Genomic DNA, 24928 nt, shown 5'->3' with positions numbered 1-24928 from the left:
TTTTTTTCCATATAAAATGACTTCTCATGGTACTGTAATAACATTATGTTGGCAGGGATGCTGTTCCTGGAGATGGATAACCAGTGGGGTTTTGACCTCACTTATTAGATTTGTAGCTTCAACTAAAAAATCCAGCTTTAAGTAGTGTTGCCAATTTAAAATGAGTCTCCTCAGGGAGCAGCTCTCCCTCTGGCAGTAACTCATTCATGAGAAGCCCAAATATTCATTTACAGCTAAAGCTGGTCCAGGGAAGGGAAAACAAGGAGGGCTGAAAGCCTGACAGGATGATAAACACCCAATTTATGGTTCTCTCCCCCAGATGTACTGGTGGGAGCTTAAATTGCTGACAGAGCTGTTCCAAGGGCAGTGGTAGGTGTTACATTTGGGAGCCTGGGAATGCAGTGGTGACATGGCACACAGGGTGATCCCTCAGCTCCTGGCAGGAGGGAGGCTGGGAGGGCTGTGCAGAGCCCTTGGACACAGGCAGCAGCACCAGGAGAAGGACCTGCTGGTGTAAGCTGCTGGCACTGACTTTGGAGAGGATGGAGGGGATAGAAAAGCTGTTCAGACTTTATAAACAGGCTCCTGGGTGCTGCAGGAGGAGGTTTCCCGGTCATGGGGGTGGATTTATTGTTGTCCTCTGCAAAGAGGAGGCTCAGGTTGGACATCAGGAGGAATTTCTTCATGGCAACAGTGGTCAGGCACTGCAACTGCCCAGGGAGGGGGTGGAGTCCCCATCCCTGGAGGTGTCCAAGGAAGGCCTGGCCGTGGCACTCAGTGCTCTGGACTGGGGGACAAGGTGGGGATCAGGCACAGGGTTGGACTCCATGGTCTTGGAGGTCTTTTCCACCCTCAGTGCTCCTGTGGTTCTGAGGAGGTTGGTTGTTTTCTCGGGCCCAGCTGGTCCTGCTGCCCAGGTTCAGAGCTGTGACCTGCAGCCAGGCCGTGTGCCAGCCAGGGCAATGTTCCTGCTTCCCAGAAATGGTACAGAGTGTGCTCTATTCCTGGCAGGATTTTCTCCTGGAGCAGTACAGCTCATTTCCCTGGAGGGGGAGGTGGAGCAGTCCTGCCATCCCAGTTACCTGGATGCTGCATGGGGAGGATTGAAAGAGGTCTCCTGCCTAAATCCAATTCTTGCAGGCTGCAGGGAGTGGTGCAGTCTGTGGAGGGCAGCTGGATCTGTGTTTCTCTGGAGCTGGATGGGGTTGCGTGTAACCCTCGTGACTCTGCAGAACCAGCAATTCCATTTGCAGTGGTGCTGCATCTCCCTGACTCAGTTCCCAGCTGAGCCACCTCTCTTTTCTTTCTTTTTCTGTCAGCTCAGCAAGGGGCCTCTCCCTTCCCTGGGTGATCCTGGAGAGCTTGACCAGGAAGAGCATTTTCCTGCTCCATTTCCCTCCTCGGCATCTTGTTACCAACCAGTGCAAAGAAAATATGCTGGGGGGTTGTGAATATCTGGCTTTGAAAAAGGAAGGGAACTAAAAAAAGTCAAGTTACCCCTGGATTTTGCCTCTGTTCTCCAGCCCTGGCTGCAGGATGGATGAGCTCCTGCATGAACTTCCTCCAGCAGCTGAGATGTCCATGGGCAGGACTGGGGGTGTGTCATGAAAACATCACATGTGAGCTCTTCCCACTGCTTGTATACACTAAACTGAGGTTATTTTGGTTATTCCATTTATTTCCATCTTGAGGGTGAATTGCATAATGGAAGAACCATTAATCCAAGGTTTCCATAGCACACAAACCCACTGTGGGACTCTGTCACCAAGGAGGGGCCCGTGAGGGTTTTTCTCACTCCAGCAGTGTTTTTGAGAGGAATAAAATCAATGAAGGCAGGAGCAAAGTTTAAGGAAGAAGCCAGTTGTTGGGCAAAGCTGCTGAAGAGTCTTCAGGGAGCTGTTTTCTCTGGAGACGACCTTTGTGTCTGGCCTTGGCCCAGTTTGGCTTCTGAGCATCCCCTGGTTTTAGATTTGCAGCCTGGAGATGGTGAGATGGGGCTTAAACCACCCTGGACCTGCATGTGGTGTTTCCTGTTGATATGCAGAGGGTGAAATTCTTCTCAATCAGGAAAGAAATCATAGAATCGTGGAATGGCCTGGGTTGGAAGAGACCTTAAAGATCTTATTCAAACTCCTGTGCCATGGGCAGGGACACCTTCCACCAGCCCAGGTTGCTCCAAGCCCCGTCCAACCTGGCCTTGGACACTTCCAGGGATCCAGGGGCAGCCACAGCTTCTCTGGGCAACCTGTGCCAGGGCCTGCCCACCCTCACAGGGAAGGATTCCTTCCCAACATCTCATCTCACCCTGCCCTCTGGCAGTGGGGAGCCATTCCCTGTCCCTCCAGGCCCTTGTAAATAGTCTCTCTCCGTCTTTCTTGGAGAATATCCTGAGTTGGGAAGGACCCACAAGGATCATCCAGTCCAACTCCTGGCCCTGCACAGACACCCCAACAATCCCACCCTGTCCCTCAGAGCGTTGTCCAAACCCTCCTGGAGCTCTGGCAGCCTTGGGGCTGTGCCCACTGCCCTGGGGAGCCTGGGCAGTGCCCAACCAGCCTCTGGGGGATGGTGATGGGGTGAGATGGGGCTCAGGGGTTTTGCTCCATGGAGGTGGATTCTGCTGAATGCAGCGATGGAAAACCGAAAACGTGGAGAGAAGGCTGGAGATGTTGGTTGTTGGGATGTGATGCTTTGCCTGTGTTTAAGTGTTTTTAAGAATAAGCCTCTAGTGACAGTAATTCCTTGCAGGGAGAAGAGGAATGAGAAAGTCTAAAACCCAAAGAAACAAAGATGCCATTATGTTTTACATTTTTCTTCTTTATTTTTTACCCTGTAGATAAATTCTTCCTTTGATGCACAGAGCAAGAGAGAAGGTCCAGTGTTCCCTACTTGGCTGGAGAAGGTTTAAATGCTGAATATGTTTTGCTTTTGAAACTCTGGAGAGTTTTCTTGCAGTGTAAGCTCAGGGAGAATGACTTTTGCTGGGAGGGAGGAGAGGACCAGAAAAGGTTTAGAGAAGAGCGAGGCCCTGGCACAGGTTGCCCAGAGAAGCTGTGGCTGCCCCTGGATCCCTGGAAGTGTCCAAGGCCAGGTTGGACGGGGCTTGGAGCAATCTGGACTAGTGGGAGGTGTCCCTGCCCATGGCAGGGGTGGAATGAGAGGAGATTTAAGGTCCCTCCAATCCAAACCACTCCATGATTCTGTGATAATTAAGTTCACTTCACACCTGTGTAAGGGAACGTGTGTGATTTTTGGGGGCTCATACTTTAAAAAGGAGGAATTTGGAGAGCTGAGGAACACCAATCCCTTTAGGCAATATTTGAAAAAATCAAATTTTATTAAAAAAACCCAAAAAAGCAAAGGGTGAAGATGTGTTGTGTGTTTTCCAATACACCAAAGGTTTTTGCAGAGGGAAGTGGCCACTTCTCCCTTGTGTCTGCAGGGGGCAGAGACAATCCCTGCAGCTGGAGCAGAGAGATAATTTGGCAGTTGGAAATAACTCTGTGCCTACAAAACGCATGAATCCTAAAGCAGGAACACCTGGAATCAGCATAGCTTTTTTATTTTATTTTTTTTTTTTGTGTTTAGGATATCTGGGCATTTCAAGGCAGTTTTATATTATATTACACAGTCAATTATTATAGTTATTATAATTAATATCTTATATTTAGTATATTATAGAATAATTCAGTGTAGGCAGAAGTGCCCAGAATTATTTTTAGGTGGTTGTAGCATCCTGCTTTCCACAAGGACTCACCGAGGAGCCCATCTGTGTGTCACCCTCAACATGCAGCTCTACCCTGACGTGCTCCCGAAGAGATCCCAAAAAAGGGGCTGGTTTTATGCTTTGGAAACTTTTAAAAGGTGAAATTTTGGAATTGGAAGCTTTTGAAAGGTGAAATTTCCCAGGTCTCTGTGTTGTCTGAGCCCGTTGGGTGCCTGCCGTGTGCTGGGGCAGCGCAGGGTGAGTGTGGTGAGTGTGGGGTGCAGGGAGAGGAGGAGGAGGAGGAGAGGGAGGAGAGGGAGAGGGAGGAGGAGGAGGAGGAGGAGGAGGAGGCACTGCCAGCCCCAGGGCTCAGAGCTCGGAGCAGAGGGAAGGGCCGGGCAGAGATGAGGATATGGAGCCTGCGGAGAGCGGCCCGGGGGGAGGCTCTGCTGGGCTCGGAGCCCCCCGAGGCCGATCCCGGCCCGGCCCCGCCCGAGCGCTGGAGGAGGAAGAGGTGCTGTGGGAAGCGCAGTACGTAATTCCATGGATCCGCTTCCATGGATCCACGCTGTGAGCAGGGAAGGCTGGCTGAGCTCAGCGTGTGTGACCCCCAAGCTGTGGGGCTTTCTGAGTGCTGGGGCTGCAGCATGTGGGGTCGGGCTCCTTTTGGGGTGTGTGATGGGTTTGGAAGTGTCTGGGAGAGAGCCTGAAGTTCCTTCGAGACTTAAACTAATATTTCAGTTGATAAAGTGATGTTTCCCCCATATGTGAGGGCTCTCCAGAGCTCACAGCAGGTCCTTGTGTGGGGCAGCCCTTCCACCTTCTGTGATGGTCAGGCTGGACAGGGCTTGGAGCAACCTGGGATTAGTGGAAGGTGTCCCTGCCCATGGCAGGGGGTGGGACTGGATGAGCTTTAAGGTCCTTTCCCACTCAAACCATTCCAGGATTCTACACACTGGGGAGAACCTCTGAATTGGGCAGAAGTTACTTCAGCTGCTCCAAATAAAGTGTTTGTGATTGGTTTATGGTGGCTGAGCTGGAGGTGGAGTTGGTTTGGTCTCACTGATCCTGTCAGACTCTGGATTTTGAAATCATCATTTTTATCAGTTGGTTTTGGATGTGGCAGAGGTGTAAAAATCCTAGAAAATTAGGGACTGTGGATGCTTTTAAGGTTAGTTGGATAATGATGAGAAGAAAAGGAGGTGTCAGGTGAAATGTGCAGCCCTGGACTGCAGGGGGAGGGTGTTGGTGGGCACGGAACAGGAGAACAAGGGGTACTTGAAGTGTCTCCACTTTGGTTTGGAATTTCATGAAGCTTGGACAAAGAAATCAGACTAAACCCAAACAACAGCCATCCTCCGACCTTCTCACCTCATTTTCTTCCCAGGAACAGTATTTGGAAGGTAGAAGTTGCATTTTTAAAGGTGTTTTTCATGTGGTTTCCTGGAAGGCAAATGATCTGGTGTTGCTGGTAGAGCCAGTGGTCCAGGAGCGTGTCCGTGGGATGCCGGGTGTGCCATGGGGAGGTGGATTGTCTCCTTCTGGTTCCCCTCATGTTTGTCCCAGCCTTTCCATGGCCCCTTGACCAGCCCTGGGTGTCTGACCCCCCAACTCCAGTCCCACCTGACCCACCTCCTGAGTTTCAGTTACTCAGCAAGAGGTAACGTTGTGATTCCAGTATTTCCTGTGGAAAGCAAGCAAGGAGAAGTCTCATCCTGACAGAGCAGCAGGGCCCATAGCACTTCCCAGGCACCTTCTGCTGATCCTGGGAGCCAGGGAACTCTTGCTTTTGAGCAGAATGAGCTAAATTCAGGGATAATCTGTTGTTCAACAGGGAACTTCAGGACTGCTTTTCAGTTTAGATGAGTAACTGAAGGTGTGACTTAAATATTGGCAGGAGGAGATTGGGGCAGCTGGCAGAAGAGATGCAGAGCTGTAACAGTTTGGGAACATTATCCTGATGCAAAGAATCTTAGTTTTGCTTTCCGTGATCCTGCCTTGAGTTCCTGCAACAGGAGCACAGCCCAGTTGTGTTCAGTCTCCACTGCAATGAAGAAGTTGCTCAGAAGAGCAAAGTGAAGAGTATGTTGGTGGAAAAGCTCTTCCCTAGGGAATTAAACAGACATCCAGTGCATTTTCCTGCAGTAAACTGGGGGCAGGCACTGACCAGGGCAGGGCCTGTCCCTGTGCTGGCACTGCTGGGGCACCTCCAGCCCTGGGGGCACTTCTGGGCCCCTCAGACAAGAGACACTGAGGGGCTGGAGCGTGTGCAGGGAAGGGAAGGGAGCTGGGAAGGGGCTGGAGCAGCAGGAGGGGCTGAGGGAGCTGGGGGGGCTCAGCCTGGAGCAAAGGAGGCTCAGGGGGGACCTTCTGGCTCTGCAACCCCCTGACAGGAGGGGGGAGCCGGGGGGGGTCGGGCTCTGCTGCCAGGGAACAAGGGACAGGAGGAGAGGGAACGGCCTCCAGCTGTGCCAGGGGAGGCTCAGGTTGGACATCAGGAAGAATTTCTTCATGGAAGGGGTTGTCAGGCATTGAAAGGAGCTGTCCAGGGCAGGGGTGGAGTCCCCCATGGAATCCCTGGAGGGATTTAAGAGCCCTGTGGATGTGGCCCTTGGGGACATGGGTCGTGGTGGCCTTGGCAGTGCTGGGGGAACAGTTGGACTTGATGATCTCAGAGGGCTTTTCCAGCCTTAATGATTCTATGATTCCATGATTTTCAGGGAAAAGGAGTGAGCGTAGGAAATGACAGCTCTGCTGATCACAGGCACCCCCAGGGGTTGGGGACTGGGGATATGGGGGGGTGGTTTGTGTAAATACCTCTGAGGTACAGCCCTGGATGTGTGTTGGCTCCAGTCTCACTGTCAAACACAGATCCTGCTTCCAGATCTTGGATCTGATATCAGAACTGGAAGTGCTCATTTTAAGCTAAATCCCATCAAGGCCCCCCCTCCAATTAAAAATCACATTTCTTGGGGTGTTTATTTTCCCCTTAAAAGCTGCTGGTTCTTACCCAAACCATCAGTATATGCCAGTAATTTAATAAAACCTTTGTATGCACATGCATTGCCAGCATTAGTTTTCCAACCTTGAATGTGCAGTGTTAGCTTGATTTTCCTGAATTTGCCCTTTTTCCCCCCGGAATGCTCACACAATCCCTGCCTCTATTTAAATATGTATCCACAGAGACTGGTTGCAGCTTAAAAGCTGGAATAGAAACCTTGACTTTCTCCTGTGAAATCCTTGTAGTCCAACTAAAGTGGGAGAAAATGATCAAATATAAATTATTAATCCTTGTGGATTCATGGCAGCATCCTGGAGATCCCCAATTCCCACTCCATGCACACACGGAGCAGCTCCTGGCTGCAGCTGCTGAGATCAGAGGGAATTGTGATTTATGCCGCATTTTTCCTCTGGAATTACTCATTCCCCTGACACTGGGGAAATACTAAAGGCTGGGAAAATCCAATCCTTCCACAATAGAGGGGGGAGAAAATGGACCTCAGGAGGGCAGGGGTTGGAGGAACCTCGGAGGGTTTGGTACGGAACCGTTGGGATGTGAAACGGAGCAGAGCGAGTAAAATGGATAATGGAGTTTCTGATAGAAAGAAAGGAATTCTGATACTTATTTTAAGCAAATGTCCTAAAAATAACCTCCAGCAGCATTTAAAGGGACAAGCTTCCAGATATCATCCTCCCTCCCCCAAAAAACAGCATCCCTTTGGTTTTGGGGCTGAATATCCCACAGCACCGCTCCGGAACCAGCCCCAGGTGAACCTCCCCTGGGCAGCACTGCTGGTGTCCTTCTCTTCCCCCTTTTTTTGGCGGGATGAGGCCGGTTTCTGGCAGGGATGGAGTTAAGGCTGCTCCGTGGTGCATGCTGGTACGAGGGGGTTTGATGGTGGTGCTCTGCTCCCAGCATGTGCCGGGAATGTCTGATGGGAAATGTGGAACTGTAAGTGCAGCGCTGCTGCTGAATAAGGACATTTCCCTTTGCCTTCATTTCTTGCTTCCTGTGTATTTTTTTTCCTCCGTCCTAAAGCTCCCAGCCATGTAGCACCTCGGCCAGAGCGATCCCGCTGTGGGGATGAAGGGTAGGGGCTGCTGGGAGACGGGATCCATCCGTTCCTTCTGCAACGCCGGCTGTCTGAATAAATTCCACAAGGGTTAGTGGCCTTCCCGGCGTCCTCCTTCCTGCTGGACGGATCCATCTGCTGTGGGGCTTCCTGGGTGTGCTGGGAGTGATGGAGGGGCTGCTCCAGTGGGGTGGGGAGGGGGTGTTTAACCCCACACCAGAGCCCTGGGAGGCAGAGGAATGTTCAGACTCCTCCGTGTGGGTGTGTGGTGGCACGTGTGGCTCTGCCCCGTGGGCATCACGTGCCACGTCCCTGCTCGGTTTGGTTGGAGATGTACAAAGTGTGGGGCGAAGTCTTTGGGCTTTATTGGGTGTTTGAAGCTCCAGCAGCTCAGATTTCCGCAGTTTTGATGTGAAAAATGTTAAATTTGATGGTGATTTGTGCTTTTTGGGCACTTTTAGTATAGCACAGGATTATTGGTGTGTGATGGGTGATCAGCCCCTGTTTGGAGCTGTGTTGGTGTCAGGAAATGAGATGTATTATTTTAGTTCTAAGCCAAATTCCTTTGGAGTTGAGATGGAATGAGGGCATTGCTGTGTCAGTCCTGTGCTGCTCCCTGCCCACTCTTTGGTCCCACGTGGCAGGAGGCAGAGATGATCTCCAGGAACACTGAGCTGTGATTTAAGGTGTGCACTGTAATTCCATCTGTTACTGCTCCCTGCATTATTCCAGGTGTTTCCCATGGCCAGTCCAAGCAGAGCTCAGCACTGGGTGTGCAGGAGCGTTGTCCTTTATGGGGCAAGGGCTGTTCTGCCCAAACCTGCACTGGCTTGGGGCAGAAATCCCTGTTTTGTGAGTGCTACAGGACAATTGTGGTGTGATTTTTCCTGTGTGGGATGAAGCAGGAATGGCCTGGGGGGTCCTGCCTTTCAGTTCAACTTTTGTCTTGCTTCATGGAGGCACAACATTTCCTGGAGGTGTTCCAGGTCAGGTTGGACGGGGCTTGGAGCAACCTGGGCTAGTGGAAGGTTTCCCTGCCCATGGCAGGGGGTGAAATGAGATGAGCTTTAAGGTCCCTTCCCACCCAAACCATTCCACGATTCTTTGGTGGATGGGCCAGGCAAAATCTGGCATCTCACGGCAAAGGCAACAGGGTGATGGTGAGAAATGAGGATTTGTAGGATGCTCTTTGCCTTCCTTCAGGGCAGTGAGGGCTCCCCTGCCCTGGGCACTGCAGCTCCTCGTGCCCTGTGTTGATCCATCCCTGTGGTGCTCCGAGGGTCGGTGCCCACTGGGAGCACTGGGTGATGCTCACTTGGGCTGCCTGGTGGTCAAATCCAAATGTTGCTCCTTTGATGTAGTTTGGGATAATTGTGCCAGGACACAGGGAATGGCTTCCCACTGACAGAGAGCAGGGTGAGATGGGATATTGGGAAGAAATTCTTCCCTGTGAGGGTGGGGAGGCCCTGGCCCAGGTTACCCAGAGCAGCTGTGGCTGCCCCTGGATCCCTGGAAGTGTCCAAGGCCAGGTTGGATGGGGCTTGGAGCAACCTGGGCTAGTGGAAGGTGTCCCTGCCCATGACTGGATGATCTTTAAGGTCCCTTCCAACCCAAACCATTCCATGATTCCATGATTCCATGGAGCCTGAGTGTCCCTCCTCTCCCTGCGCTCTCCGCATGGCCGCAGTCCTGTCCTGCTCTCAAGCATCACTTCACAATAAATTATTTTATCTAATGTAATTTCCTTCCTCCAGAAAAGGGCGAGGAAAGGAGGAATGCAAATAGGTCAGAGCAAAATTGAAGCAGTTGAGGATTTACAGCTGGCTTCAGATGAGCAAAAAAAAAAGCTTTTTTATCAAATCCAGATTGTCCCCTTCCCTTCGGTTTCCTTCTCGAGCTGTTTTTCCAGCTGGGTGACGTAAGGACATTCATGTACCAGGAGAACAGCACAGAGCTTTACATAACTGGGCTTCAGCACAGAAGAAAATGCCCCAAACCAGAATTATTCTCATAAAAAGCTGAAACCAGCCTTGTGTGAAAACTGGGGGGAAGGTGGTGAGTGGTGAGCACTGGGGAAACAGGGAGGGGGCTTCAGGGAGATCTTGGAGCAGCAGGGATGAACCTGGGGAGATGCCTCCAAGGGTGCCTGAGGTGAGGTTGGGAGTTGTTTCCCTGCCTGGGCTGCTCTTTTTCTGCCCCAAAAGCATCTTTCCCCCATTTCATGGTGGTATTTTGGGAAAGCTTTGCAGTGGCATGGGTAAAGCTTTCCCCGTATGGCAGAGCCACATCCATATGACACGTGGAGCAAATTTGGCAAACCAGGGTGGTGGAAGGGTCTTGGCCCTGGGACATGACAAGCAAATATTTTTCATGTTTTAACAACAAAAGCTGAGAAAACACTGGCTTTTAAAACCAATTTACTGTAAAAACTGTGATGTGCAAACTGTGTCCCTCTGGTGAGCACGTTCCCCATTGGAAATGAGATACTTTGGAAGGGAAAATACTTCCCAAGGAGGCTTTGCTTTTCATTTAGAAATCCTCATGCTGAAATAGTTGTTTCCCTACCAAATTTTGTCCTTAAATCCACTTACCTCCCCAAAAGGAGCTGTTTGAGGTATGTTTAGAATCCTGATGGCTTTTAATGAGCAGCCCAGGGAAAAACCTGGCCCTGGCTCTGCTTGGCAGGAGATTCCTTGGGAACAGAAGCCTGGAGGCTTTGGGTGGCTTTAATACTTCCTTTTGTGCTTGTGAGATAAAACCAATTATTGAATCATGGAATGCCTTGGGTGGGAAGGGACCTTAAAGCTCATCCAGTCCCACCCCCTGCCATGGGCAGGGACACCTTCCACCAGCCCAGGTTGCTCCAAGCCCCGTCCAACCTGGCCTTGGACACTCCCAGGGATCCAGGGCAGCCACAGCTTCTCTGGGCAACCAGTGCCAGGGACCTTTTAGTTAGACAGTGACAAACAAAGGTGAAGAGGGATTTGTGGAGATGTTTTGTTCTGTATTTGTGTGTTAAAGGGCTGATCCAGTTTGGTTAGAGCCCGTGGGATCCTGGGTTCTTGGATGTTCACCAAATTAAGGAGGAGAGAATGAGGTGCTGAAGAGAAAGTGAAATACAGACACCACACTTGCTGTGCATAAAAAGGTCTGTGGGTAACTAACAGATAATTAGCTTATCTTTAGTTAATTTTGAGGATCTCAAAGCTCTTTCCAGTAGAAGCAGCTCTGCTCCTCCTTTCAGAAGACATTTCTACAGGAATATCCCTTTCCAGGTCTGTGCTGTCCTTTTGATTCCTAGGCCTGGGTTTCTTCCCACGTCCCCAGCCCAGCAAATGCAGTGTCATTAATATTTGATGGTGACATGGTGGATGATCCTCTGCTGGAAGGCAGATCCTGGGCTGTCACCTGGCAGCTCCCAGGGCTCCCCGGGCTGGTGGGTGATGGGCATATGGGCCCTAAAAGAGATGCAGAAATCCATTTCTCTGCCTCCAGACGTGCAGGGTGTATTTATTTCATGGCCCAGCTGGGAAGCATTTAAATGAGTGTTCGAATTCTGCTCAGGAATGAGCTGCATTCAGCTCTGAGGAGGGTCAGGCACACGTGGCTGCTGGAGCGTTGATGATGGACACGCTGTAACCTGCTCCCAAAGCAGATGTGTTGGTTCACCCTTTTTCCAGATTTATTTAGAAATTTCTTGGGGGGGGAAGCTCTTTCCTGATGGTTTTGACAGCTCCTTCCTTGGCAAGGCAGAGGAAGGTAATCTATGAGCAGAGGAAGCCCAAAATAGAGGTTGATGTCTAATCCCTGTGCCTTGACACAGGTTCTTTCCCCAGAGGCTGGTTGGGCACTGACCAGGCTCCCCAGGGCAGTGGGCACAGCCCCAAGGCTGCCAGAGCTCCAGGAGGGTTTGGACAACGCTCTGAGGGACAGGGTGGGATTGTTGGGGTGTCTGTGCAGGGCCAGGGTTTGGACTGGATGGTCCTTGTGGGTCCCTTCCAACTTATGGTATTCCAGGATTCTATGGCAGGACACACAGTGGTTTGGGCAGCCCCTGCAGCCCCCCAGGGTGTGCTGGGATGATCCCAAAGGGCACTGAGTGTCTGATGGGGCCTCGCTCTGCAGTCAGGGAGCATCGCAGCACCCCCGAGCTGGCCAAGGCTTTGCAGCAGGGAGCCCTCAGTGCTCAGTGAAGCAGCAAATCACATGCCAAGGGCAGGGAATGTTCATTTTCTTTCCAAATGATGCCCTCCCTGCCCTGCTCCCCTTCATTTTTAGCAGTCATAGAGGTGGGTTCCTTCCCATGTGCACGTGTGGCTCGGATGGGAGAGGATGCCCCCTGGGGATGCACCCTGAGGATGTTCAAGTGCTGGTGGAAGTGGTCTGGGGACATGGTTTGGTGGTGGCCTTGGCAGTGCTGGGTTAATGGTTGGGCTCAATGACCTTTTGCACCCCAGTAGCTCTGTGATTCTCTGACATGGATGTGCTGCCCTGGCTCTCCCGGTGCAGGGTTGGTGCTGGAGCACCTCGGGCAGGAGCTGCTCCTCCTCGGAGCTGATGGGCAGCAATCACTAATAACATGAGTTTATTAGCTGTATCTTAATTACAAAGTGGAGTAATTAGGGAGGAAGTGGCCATCTTGACAGCCTGGTGGTGTAATTAGAGCCCAGAAACACGTTGATAGAATTGCAGAGGAGATGGACTCCCGGCTCCAGCGAATGGCTCTGCAAAGAGAGGCCTGTGAGCAGCAGGAGTGGATTGATTTCTTTCTTTTCCCTTTTTTCCTGAGCTGGCTGCACTGACAGCCAGCACAGCACTTCTGGGGGGATGGTGCTGCATGGAGTGACTGCCCTTCTCCCTCTCTTTGCCAGTCCCCAGCCAAAATACGGATGGGGGAGCAATTCCAGGGATGGATTGCTGATTCAGAGGAGCTTTTTGCAGTAAATCACGGGCAGTAGCTGCTGTGCAGGGAGCAGAGTGTGGCCCGGCCTCAGCCAGCACTGCTTGTCCTGCTCTGTGTCCTGCTGTCAGAGCATCTGTCTGTGCAGCCAGTGCTGCTGTGCCAGTGGCTCCTGGAGGGATCAAACCTGGATTTCCATGTGCTCACCCAGCAGAGGCTGAGCCTGGCCCCAGGAGGGGATGGGGAGTTGTCCTGGCTCATTGCAGGGCTGGGGGAGCACCAAGGAGCCCCCGAGTGCTGCCTGAGGATCCCCGACCAGCCCCCTCCGGGCATCCTGCTGTCCTTGGGGTAAAGGCAGAGCAGGCTCGGATCTGGAGCCCTCCTCCTGGCCCAGGGCTGTCATTCACATAATCTCCAGGAAAAATCCAGGCTGGACGATCCCTGTGTTTGCAAAGTGAAGCACAGGCGCTTTGTCATCCCCACAATGGAGCTGTTTGACAATATAAAGACGCCCCAAGCAGCACGATCCTCGTGGAGCTTCCCTTCATCCCAGTTCCTCCCCCTGGAGCTCTGGCACAGCCGGGTGGGGATGCTGCTGGATGGCACCTCACTCGCCTTAGGGCAGGATTTTGATGCCAAAAAGGTTTCAGCTCTATTCATTCATGTTGTCCCTGCTCCTCTCTCTTCTTCCCTTGTCCTGCTGTGTCCCTCCAGCAGCTCTTGGATCCACTGGCTCCTGTTGACCCCAGAGATGTTGCAGCTCCAGCACCATTGGGCTCATGGCTGGAATGTGTGGGGTGGGAAAGAGGGACAAAAAGAGACATGAGGACACATCAGGAGCTGCTGCATCTCCTGGAGCTTCTGTGTTCAGAGAGCACTTCAGGTCAGATAGAGCAGCACCTGAGGAGAGTGATCCCACGGAGCTGTGTGGGATCTGTAGGGACTGAGGAGAAGCCAAGGAGTGGATGATGAGGATGGTGGTGAGGATGAATATTGTAATACCTTGTAGGCTTTTGGAGCATGAACTTACTCTTGCTGAAGGGATCCATGGGGATGTGAAGGAGCCCTGGGGGCAGTTCTGGGCCCCTCAGACAAGAGAGACACTGAGGGGCTAGAGCGTGTGCAGGGAAGGGAACGGAGCTGGGAAGGGGCTGGAGCAGCAGGAGGGGCTGAGGGAGCTGGGGGGGCTCAGCCTGGAGCAAAGGAGGCTCAGGGGGGACCTTCTGGCTCTGCAAGTCCCTGACAGGAGGGGGGAACTGGGGGGGATCAGGCTCTGCTGCCAGGGAACAAGGGACAGGAGGAGAGGACACGGCCTCAGATTGTGTCAGGAGAGGATCAGGTTGGACATCAGGAAGAATTTCTTCCTGGAAAGGGTGGTCAGGCCTTGGAAGGAGCTGCCCAGCGTGGTGTTGGAGTCCCCATCCCTGGAGGTGTCCAAGGAACCACTGGGCACGGCACTCAGTGCTCTGGACTGGGGGACAAGGTGGGCACAGGGGGGACTCGTTGGTCTTGGAGGTCTTTTCCAACCTGCAAGACTGTGTGATTCTTAGGGCTGTTTGCCCACTAGTGATTCTCTCTTGCCCCCTCAAAACCAGTTCTTTGTGGCCTCGTTGCTCTGGTGTTTCACCAGGGAGTGAAAGGAAGGAGGGAAAAAGGAGAAGGGAAGGTGTCCCCGTTGTCACCTGTGACTGTCACTGTGCCAGCCCTCCCTGTGTGCTGGGCCGTGCCATGGCCTCCTCACATGCAGCATTTCAGCCTCTCAGAATTTTCCAGAATTCAGGAAAAGAGATACTTCTTCCTGTGCTCTGGTGCCAGCCCAGGCCTCAGCAGTGAGCAGGGTGCGACAGTGGGCAGCCCCCTAATTAAACCTGTGTCAATTAACGAGGCTCGAATGGTGCTGCTGAACTGCAGCTGTTAATGAATGAACATCTCGTCCAGTAAAATACACATTTTTTGTGCAGACATTTGTCCCACCTCATGCAGGGAAGCTCAGGGAATTCCCGAGGAATTCCAGTTCCTTGTTGGCAGTTGTTGGTATGTAAAGGGGTGCAGCCCCTTTGCTTGGGTTTGGATCTGTCTCACCCCCCCAGTGTCCCCAGTGCTGCTCCCTCCCTGCGTTCACCAGTCCCAGTGCAGGGTTCATGGAATCATGGAATATCCTGAGTTGGAAGGAACCTCCAAGGATCATCCAATCCAACTCCTGGCCCTGCCCAGGACACCCCAACAATCCCACCGTGTGCTCCATGCCTCGCTTGGTCTCTCACATTCAGGTGAGATTCTGTGTTTCTCTGAAGCTTCTCCCTGTTGGAAAAATCTTCCCTATAATGGGAAAGTATTCCCTAGAACAGGACCAGCTGAAGCTCTGTCTTTGCTGCCAGTTCAGACCCTTCTCAAGCCCATCCTGGATGGCCAGTGCCATCCAGTGCCAGAGGAGGTGTGTGGGTGTGTGCCCAGGACTTTCCCCGGCTGTGGGTTCTGAGGGAGCGAGATTTAAATCCAGAGGCAGAGGGGGTGTAAGTCAGGTGCCTTTTGGGGCTGCTGCTGACCTGCTGCTGTGCTCCCTGAGCCTGAGGCTCAGAACAAGGGGGCTGCACATCCCTTTCATGCCTCTGACATGTCCTGACCTCTGGGAATCGGAGGACGGTGGGTAAGTGATCCCGCCGGATCCTCTTTCCCCAGGTAAGCTGAGCCCGGCGGCTCTGGCGGATTTCAGGCCACATTAGGACGTGTCTTCGTGCCCTGTGTCCGCAGTGCAGCTCAGCTGGGATGGCTGGCTCTCCAAAGCCTTGGCTGAGCCAGGCTCAGGGCCTGCAGGGATGTCGCTGTGTGTAGTCTCGGGGCGAGGGGTGCGTTTGGAGAGAAGGGAGGCTCAGGCGCCCTCTCAGAGCCGCTGTGGGTGGCACAGTGGCAGCAGGGATTTTGGGATGGGCTGCCCATGTCCCAGCAGACTGTCACCACTGCTGTCCTGGTGCTGGCTGTCCCAGCCCCCAGCACTGAGGGGGTTTGCTGTTCCTGTGGGATCCTGCACGGGCGCGGGTGTGACGGGGGCCGGGGCCATCCTCCCTTCCCTGCCTCCATCTGCTGCTGCTCCCCCTCCCTGGGAATGAGGGACCTTGTCATCTCCTTCTTGTTACCAAGGGTTAGTGAGGAAGGAGGGAGCTGACAGGATTGTAGCAGTGTCCTTTGCACATCTCCACTGCTTTCCGTGAGGATGAGGGAGCCTGGGCAGGATGTGTGTTCCCTGCTGAGGGGAGACTTCCAGAAAAAAAGAAACTGTTGGTAAAAACTTAAAATAAAATAATCACAAGCCATTTTCATCGTGGCGAACCCCCTGGGAGTGGTCCTGGATACAGCAGGGATGCCGTTATCCTTGAGGGATGGGAGCTCATGTGAGCTGATCTGTCTCTCCAGGGCCAGCCGGTTCCCGAGTCCCGGCTGTGCCGCCTCCATTCCCTGATGGATGTCAGGAGGAGAGGCCCCCCATCTGTGTGCTCCCTCCTTGTGCTGCTGACACTGGAGATCGACCTGAGGCTGGAAAATGTTTAAGCATCGTTAAAAATGCATGTTCAGTGACGCACACAGGGAGACATCCAAGACCTCCGAGGGGTTTCGGTAGCGGCCTGACAGGGTTTGCTGTTGCCTGTGGAAGAAGGGGGTGTCACCCCCTGTCTGTGACAGTGCTCACTTGGTGAGTTTCTGCTTGGAAGAAAACTCATTTCCTCCAAAATATTTGAATTTTAGGCCGTTTTTACCCTTCCCCAGGTTTATTCCTGGCTAAAGAAGCTGCTCGTGCCCAGCCTGGTGCCACTCCGTGCCTGCTCCTGCCTGTCACCCGTGCAGGGGCACAGGGGCTTCTTGTCCTCACACTTGTGATGCCACCAGACTGTGGCAGCTCCCCCATTCCTGCACAGGAGGAGCAGTCCAAATCCATAGTTATCACTGGATACTGAAGGATTTAGTGACAAAATAAACAGAAACGATTAATTAACTATATTTGTACATTTTCTCACATGCTTCACTCATCTGTTGGACAAGAGCAAGTGATTTAATTATTTATGATGCCACCTGTGTCCATGGGACTAAATATTCACTTGGAGACAGTCCTGGAGCCATTGGTGATGTGAGTCCTTCCTGCAGGGATGTCTTGGATCACGTGTGGGCCGTGGATTCAGAGGGCACAAATAGACGAGAGGTTTAGTCAAGGACAAATGTGTGATGTACAGCTGGATGTGGATCTTTCAGGGCCTGGGGACACAGAAAGGGACACAGAGGTTTGTGCTTCTGTCTTGCTGATCTGGATTTATCCAGGGATGAGAAATGCTTTCGCAGGCAGTGTTTGGGGGGGGTTGGTGGAGAGAGTAACCAGATATCCAGCTGTGTGTGCAGAATTTGGGAGTGATGCTGGGAGGAGATGGGGCCTCCTGCAAGGTCACCATTCCAGCCAGCTCCCAGAATCATGGAATGGTTTGGTTGGGAAAGGACCTCAAAGTTCAGCTCCTTCCAGCCCCTGCCATGGGCAGGGACACCTTCCACTAGCCCAGGTGGCTCCAAGCCCTGTCCAACCTGGCCTTGGACACTTCCAGGGATCCAGGGGCAGCCACAGCTTCTCTGGGCAACCTGTGCCAGGGCCTCCTCACCCTCACAGCCAACAATTCCTTCCCATCTCTCCTATCCCATCTCTCCTATCCCATCTCTCCCTGCCCTCTGGCAGTGGGAAGCCATTCCCTGTGTCCTGTCCCTCCATCCCTTGTCCCCAGTCCCTCTCTCCAGCTCTCCTGGAGCCCCTTTAGGCCCTGCAAGGGGCTCTCAGCTCTCCCTGGAGCCTTCTCTTCTCCAGGTGAACCCCCCCAGCTCTCCCAGCCTGGCTCCAGAGCAGAGGGGCTCCAGCCCTTGGAGCATCTCCGTGGCCTCCTCTGGACTCTCTCCAGCAGTTCCACATCCTTCTTTCTTGGAATCCATGGAAGTAAGAAGAGCAGCTGGACTTGAGCCTTGTTGGCACTCGTGGGCTGGTTGGGATTGGCTTCATTTGGGAGCTCGGAGCCTCTCCCTGGGCAGTGTCCCCACTGTCTGCTTTGATTTCATTTAACTGAATGCAGAGCAGCACCCAGGGAGCCGACAGAGCCATCCTGGTGTGCGGCCCACGGTTTGATCCTGACAGCTGGGGAGGTCTCTGTGCTCAGCAGACTCCTTAAGTGATTCATCAATGGGATTTTGGCACGAAAACCTGTGATTGTTAAAGGTGCAAAGAGGGAACAGGTTCTCTCTGCAGATGGGACATCCTCCAGTTAAATATAAAGAAGGAATGTTTTAGGATGAGGGTGGGGAGGCCCTGGCACAGGTTGCCCAGAGAAGCTGTGGCTGCCCCTGGATCCCTGGGAGTGTCCAAGGCCAGGTTGGAAGGGGCTTGGAGCAACCTGGGCTAGTGGGAGGTGTCCCTGCCCATGGCAGGGGGTGGCACTGGGTGATCTTTAAGGTCCCTTCCATTCCAGACCATCCTGCAATGCTGTGATTCTGTGATCCACTGATAAGTAGCACCCTTGGAAATGCTCCCACTGATCCCTCCAGTCTCTCCAGCTGGAAGTGCTGGGATCCCCAGACCCTTCCTGGGCTTGCCAAGGAAAGGAGGAGCAGGAGGTGATGCTTTAGGCACTGAGGTTGTGTGGTTGCCTCCTGCCAGTGGGGCCAGTCCAGGCCTTTTCCAAAGGATCCCTGGCAGGGAAGCAGGTTTTCAGGTGGGAATAGCAGCAGTCACTGTCCCTGCAGGTCCCTGTTCCTGCACGCCTGGAGCTCACGTGCACCCCGGGCTGCTCCTTCCTGGAGGTTGGTACTTGGTGTGTTGTTGCTGTTCTGAGCTGGATAATGAAGAGTTTCTATTTTTATCAAGCCATTATTTTATATTTTTTTATTTTCTTTCCTGGCAGTGAGCTGTGCTGCTGAGCCCCCAATTATCTGCTAATGAGCCATTATGTCCCTATAATCACACCTTCCCCACTGTATTTTTTCTCACTACTATTCAGAAGTGGCTGCAGGGGACAGGAAGGACATTTGGCCGTGTCCAGCAGGACTAACTGTGACTCTCCAGTGTTCCCACAAAAGCATCAGCTGGGCTTATTTTGTCTCCACTCATGTTCCCTGCCAGCTCTGCCCTTCAGTCCCTGACACTCCAGTTTAGCAGGTTTGGGAGCTGGCTCTGGACTCCTCCTGGTGCTGCCAAACCTTTTATTCCAATGGAACAGGAGAGCAGAGTGTTGTAGTGAAATGACAGGGCAAAAAACCAACCACCAACCCTCCACCTCCTCCAAAAGCCAGTGAACTGGCATCTTGCAAAGCTCTCCTGACTCCTCCTGAGAAGAGTTTTGGAAAGGTTGTGAAGAAATCCTCTGGAAGGACTTGTGGAAGCAGCACTGATGCCTGGCTGTGTTTGATCCCACATATATATTATATATATATATATATTATATAGGTATATATAGAATCACTGAATGTTTTTTAGGTTGGAAAAGCCCTCTGAGACCATCAAGTCCAACCCTTCCCCAGCTCTGCCAAGGCCACCACTGACCTATGTCCCCAAGTGCCACATCCACAGGGCTTTTAAATCCCCCCCAGGGATGGGGACTCCAGCCCTGTCCTGGACAGCTGTGCCAGGGATGGACAGCCCTTTCCAGGAAGGGATTATCCCTGATGTCCAACCTGACCCTCCCCTGGCACAGCTGGAGGCCATTCCCTCTCCTCCTGTCCCTTGTTCCCTGGCAGCAGAGCCCGACCCCCCCCGGCTCCCCCCTCCTGTCAGGGGGTTGCAGAGCCAGAAGGTCCCCCCTGAGCCTCCTTTGCTCCAGGCTGAGCCCCCCCAGCTCCCTCAGCCCCTCCTGCTGCTCCAGCCCCTTCCCAGCTCCGTTCCCTTCCCTGCACACGCTCCAGCCCCTCAGTGTCTTTCCTGCCCTGAGGGACACGAGGACACTTTCCCACCTCTGCAGGGCTCTGTGTGTCCCAAGCTGCCCCTCTGTAGCTGCTCTTTTTCCAGGTTCCCTTCCCACGTGAGCTCAGGTTTGTGGACTGTCAGTGTGTCTCCAGGTGACTTCCTCCCACTTCTGCCAAACACTGTCCTTCCAGTCACTCTCTCCCTGTGGGATGTGTTTCCCAGCCCCAGTGCCATCCTCAGGGGTGCCTTTTCCTGGTGCCCATCTGCCTGGGAGTGCAGGATCCCAAACCAGCCACAGGACTTACCAGAAATTACGTTGTGTCTCAGACATGACTTCTGTGTTCCTTTAACCCTGAATTTCTTTGCCTTTTTTAGCTCACTTTTACAAGTTCCATTGTAATTTATATTGGATTTATAATTAGCCTTGACCTTTGGCTTCTTTTGTGCTGCCCAGGGCCCCTTGGGTTGGGTCTCTCCACTGATGCCTCGTGGAATCTTGTGTTGATCATGTCCTGCATTTCATCTCCATTTCTCCAGTGTCCCTCTTATTTGGGGTTTAAACCCTGCCTTCTGGTGTGTTCCTGTAGCCTGATTTCCCAGCTTTCTGGAGGTGTTCAGGTGTTTGGGTGCTGGGAAGATCCCATGCTGGGGAGTGCATGCCTGCAGTCCAGACGAAGTGCAGCATTTGCTGCTGAGGATTATTGACCAGGAGCATCAGCATTTAGTAATTGCAGCAATAAGATGTTCAATAGCCGGACTGGGAATGCTGCAGTAATGGGAATGGAACTGCTTTGTGCTTTCCCACTGCTTTTCTTCCAGGAAACAAGAGGTTCTTTACATGTGTTAATGGACTGGGATGTCCACTCTGCATTCAGGCTGTGTTTTAATATGGGTTTTATTGGAAGGAAAGCTGACAACATCAAGTGGGTCAGAATTCATCCCTGGTGTGGTTCCATGGTTCCAAAACCCTTATGGCAAGGAGAGCTTGAGCAGGAAGAATTTCCAGAGCTTAGGGCTCCTGTGTGGTTCTGTACTGGAAGGGGGCAAATGTTTCCCTGCCACCTGAATCCTGAAAATGAAACCTGGTGTGGGTTTTTCTTGGAAATGAGGTCCATGGGTGTTCCTGCAGCATGGAAGGACAGTCTTGGGTAGGGTCTGCTTGTGCCAGAGCAAACCCTTGTTCCATGGAGGCTGGTTGGTGCTGCTGCTGAGTCTGCAGCAGTACCTCTTTGTTTGAATCAACTTTCTGATGGTTTGGAGGGAATTCCTTGGGCAGCCTCCTCTCAGGAGCATCGTTCCTTCCAAGGAGGCATCTTGACCCCTTTGCTTTGGGCTCCCTTGGACACATTCCCAGCTGTAACACTGTGGTTTTGTCTGGCTGCTTTCCTTTAAGAAACAAAGAATCACATAATCCCAAATTGGTTTGGGTTGGAAGGGACCATAAAGGGACCATTTCATTCCACCCCCTGCCATGGGCAGGGACACCTTCCACCAGCCCAGGTTGCTCCAAGCCCCGTCCAGCCTGGCCTTGGACACTTCCAGGGATCCAGGGGCAGCCACAGCTGCTCTGGGCAACCTGTGCCAGGGCCTCCTCACCCTCACAGCCAACAATTCCTTCCCAATCTCCCATCTCTCCCTGCCCTCTGGCAGTGGGAAGCCACTCCCTGTGTCCTGTCCCTCCACCCCTTGTCCCCAGTCCCTCTCCAGCTCTCCTGGAGCCCCTTTAGGCCCTGCAAGGGGCTCTCAGCTCTCCCTGGAACCTTCTCTTCTCCAGGTGAACCCCCCCAGCTCTCCCAGCCTGGCTCCAGAGCAGAGGAGCTCCAGCCCTTGGAGCATCTCCGTGGCCTCCTCTGGACTCTCTCCAGCAGCTCCACGTCCTCCCTGTGCTGTTCTCAGGGCTGGAGGCAGCTCTACAGGGGGGTCTCAGCTGAAGGGTGTAAAGGGGCAGAATTCCCCCTGCCCTGCTGCCCATGTGGTGGAAATTCTCCCTGTGGATTTTTAATCAGATTGGTGTGTTTAATTTCTGTTATTGCAGGTTCATATTAACCTGTTTTTTCACCCAAAAGCTCTAATTACAAGTGACAAAGTTGCTCTCAGTGTAGAATCCTGGAGTAACTCAGGTCTGGAGGTCTCTGATCCGACCCCCTGCACAACCTTGTGCCAACAGGGGTCTCACCAGGCAAGTCTTTGGACTGAAATTTCTGCAGAACTTACTCATTTCACTTCTCTCCAGAGTCATTACAGATTGCAGGTGCACCTGATGGGATGTTTCTTTAGGAGCAGTGGCCTTTGAGCTCTGGGTTGAGGAGCCCCATGACCAGGTTGGGGTCTTCCTGCCTCGGCTGTGCCCACCACCCTCTCCCACTTCAGGAAATGTCCCAGCTTGTCATGAGCAGCCAGTTTTCCCTATTTTTAGGCTTCCATTTGCCTGAGCTGCTTTCCCTTTGCATTAGCAGGGAGAAGCAGCAGCCCTGCCAGGCCAGTGGTAATTGCTGAGCGCTCACCCGGATTTGGAATGATTTATGAATGATTATTTTCCGTACTATTTTGATGATTAATTCCCAGTGTAATTCTTTATAACCACCAGAATTCCGCCTGTGCCTGCATCTGCAGCTGCTATAAAACCCCATCCATCTCCTGGCAGCCAGGCAAGGATATTAAATATAGATCCCTGCTCCCATTTAATATTCATAGCGATTAAAAGTGATGAAAGCAGATGTGTCTGCGAGAGCCAACGTGGAAATTGCTCTGGTTGAGAGATGACGGGTGAGCAGTGTATCCCAGAGATCCAGAGAATTCCATACAGGAAGGGCTGATGATTCTGAATCAAACCCTTGGTTGGTGCTGAGATAAATAGGGGATCTGCAAAGGAAGTGGGATTGGTTTCTGTGGTGGTTGCTGTGAGGAGCAAGGCCTTGGAGTTTGGGATGACCACAGCAGGAGCTGGATTTGATTCTGGATGTCCTCAGGGACCTCCTCCACTCTGCCTGCGGGAGGAATGAAGGCTTTTACCAGATCTGTGGGATATTTTCCCTGCTTGTAGGTACAACACTCCCAGACAGGTGTGGGGAGAGGCAGGGGAAAGCACACAAGAGGTGGAGCTGAGGAGATGGAGGTACAGCGTGTGCCATGCTGGTGGTGTGGCCGTTGGCACCCTAAGATAGCTTGTTCTGGGGATTTTGGGAACGACCACGGTGTCCTGGGGCTGCTGTGGGCTGGGAACTTGGATGGTGCCCAGCTCAGCTCCCCAGTGGCTGATGGGCAGGACTGGCTGCTGAGAGGGAAAGTGGCAGCTGCTGAGATGTCCCAGTGGCACTGCCCTGGTGGCTTTGGGAGAGCCCGGGAATAGTGTTTGAATTCAAGTCATCAGCTCTCCCTCTTCCATTAGGGCTTTCCCTGGGGACTCTGGTTGGGCCTCACTGCTGCAGTATGAATCCTGCACTTCTAGCCCCACTGTCAGCTCATTCCAGCTGAAAGGCAGATTTAATTTCCAGCACAGGGCCAGCCCTGCCTTGGGAGGCTCCAGAGGCTCCAGTGGAGTGGTGGGAGAGCGGCTCAGTGTGCAGGAGGGTTGGGGAGAAATTCAGGGTGATGTAGGAAGGATGAGGACTGTTGCTGAAAGCGAGGATACTTGGGAAGGTTTTCCACTCACAGGGAGGAGAAGGAAGGTGAGGGATGTTGGAAGGTGAGGGATGTAGGAAGGTGAGAGCTGTGCTGGACTTGGAGAGGAAGGTAAGCAGGGATGAACTGCCTGCCCCAGCGATGGTGTGGGGTTGGAGAACTGTGGTGCTTTGGAGACATCACAGCCGGACTCTGGATGCAATTTGGGAATTTTGGAATAAAAGCTCTAATGCTAAACCCTTCAATCCCTTCACCTCTTCCTGGTTTATCCCTGAAAAGGCTCCTCCCAGCTCCACTCATCCCGGGGCAGGACCGAACCAGCCCGGCCGGGAGCAGCAGCACCCTGGGGTTGCTCCAGGTCTCCCTGGTGATTTTGGGGTGGGAGCTCAGTGTGGTGGTCCCTCCAGTGGGATCCATGTCCCTGGGATCCCCCGTGGGCTGCAGGGCAAAGCCCCGGCGTGTCCCTGGCACAGAGGAGCTGTGGTGTTGTCCCACCAGCTCCAGAGAAATTGCAGGCAAGGGGAAGTATTTATCTGAGGGAAGATTTGAGATGGAAAATGGGGCTGTAAAGGGAGTTCCTGCCTTCGTGGCCTTCCTGTGGGACACTGCTCCAGGTACTGAGGTTTTGTGTTGCTCCTGGGCTGAGAAACCAGCCTGAGGAGGCTTATGGCCCATGGCTGCAGATCCATTTTCCACAGATTAAATTGCATCACAGCTCCAAAAATAATCTCCCCAGTTTACGGCGAGGCTGCCTGTTCCCATGGCAACGCTGCCTGCCAGTGCCCTACAAACCAGCACCACTCGGATCATCCCGAGTCCGGGCAAAGTGTGAGGGGGGTGAAGGGGCTCGGCTGGGGGCACCTGGAGCTGGGGGTGGAGGTGTGAAACACGAGCTGTGTGTGTTCCTGGAGAGGGGATTGATGGGAAGCTGCTGTTGCCAGTGTTTGTGTCTCTGGGGTTTGAGCCCTTGGGTGCAGATGTTGCCCGAGTGCATCGTGAGGAGATGGGGGAGCAGCAGCTGCATTTGTGGGGCCTTCCCAGTGCAAGGGGGGGAGGAGCAGGACAGGAGGAGGAGGAGGAGGAGAATGAGGAGGAGAGTTCTGCAGCCCTCGATGGCTCTTATGTGGGTTACTGTGGTGCCTGGGGCCAGCCCTGTTGTGCCACACGTGTCTCATGGCAGAGGGCAAAGGGGCAGGTTTGGGTTTGGGTCACGGTGGCACCTCACACACACACACACACACACAGGCTCAGCCCAAAGCTGCCTCTGGCCCCGGGCCCAGCTGGCATTGCCCGGAGAGGGTGGCACTGAGCTGGAGCCCCGAGCACAGTCAGGGCAGAGCTCGGCTGCAGGATGGAGAGGGGGTGGGCTCAAATCGTTGGTGGTCCCTGTGTGCCATCAGTGGGCACGGGGAGGTTTCCAGGGCACACTGGGTTTGGGAATGGCAGGGAACCTCGGGAGGATGCCGTGGGGGCTGGGCTGCCTCATCCACAGCACAGGAGCCAGAGGAACAGGGTGATTTATTGTCAGATTTTTGCTGCCAGCCTTTCATATTTGTTTTCTTGAGGAGCTTTTGTTCCCCGGGGAAGAGTGACAAGAATTCCTGCTGAATGTGTGCCTTTCATTCTGAACCTGGCACAAACCTGGCTGGTACCGAGCGGGGTGAGCCAGGGTGAAGCTCCTGAGCTGGGGATGAGCTGCTTCCCGATGG

At 53.1% G+C, this 24928-nt stretch overlaps 1 protein-coding gene across 3 annotated transcripts in view; it reads left to right on the top strand.

The window, feature by feature from the left end:
• The window catches only part of OSBP2 (oxysterol binding protein 2), a 105132-nt gene that overhangs the window by 42432 nt on the left and 37772 nt on the right, over positions 1 to 24928 (top strand). The window contains exon 1 of one of the 3 annotated variants that reach the window (XM_027720773.2): positions 7636 to 7869. The exons of the other annotated variants lie outside the window; for them this stretch is intronic. Within the exon in view, the coding sequence (XP_027576574.1) occupies positions 7791 to 7869 (79 nt within the window). The 5' untranslated portion in view covers positions 7636 to 7790. Of the gene's footprint in view, positions 1 to 7635; positions 7870 to 24928 lie in introns of those variants that run through there. 3 annotated transcript variants of the gene reach the window in all.

This window comes from Pipra filicauda, unplaced genomic scaffold, assembly GCF_003945595.2.
Source record: "Pipra filicauda isolate LSUMZ 115617 unplaced genomic scaffold, ASM394559v2 scaffold520_size808073_pilon, whole genome shotgun sequence".
NCBI classification, from domain to species: domain Eukaryota; kingdom Metazoa; phylum Chordata; class Aves; order Passeriformes; family Pipridae; genus Pipra; species Pipra filicauda.
Note: the sequence above shows the minus strand (reverse complement) of the source record. Positions and strands in the feature narration are given on the sequence as shown.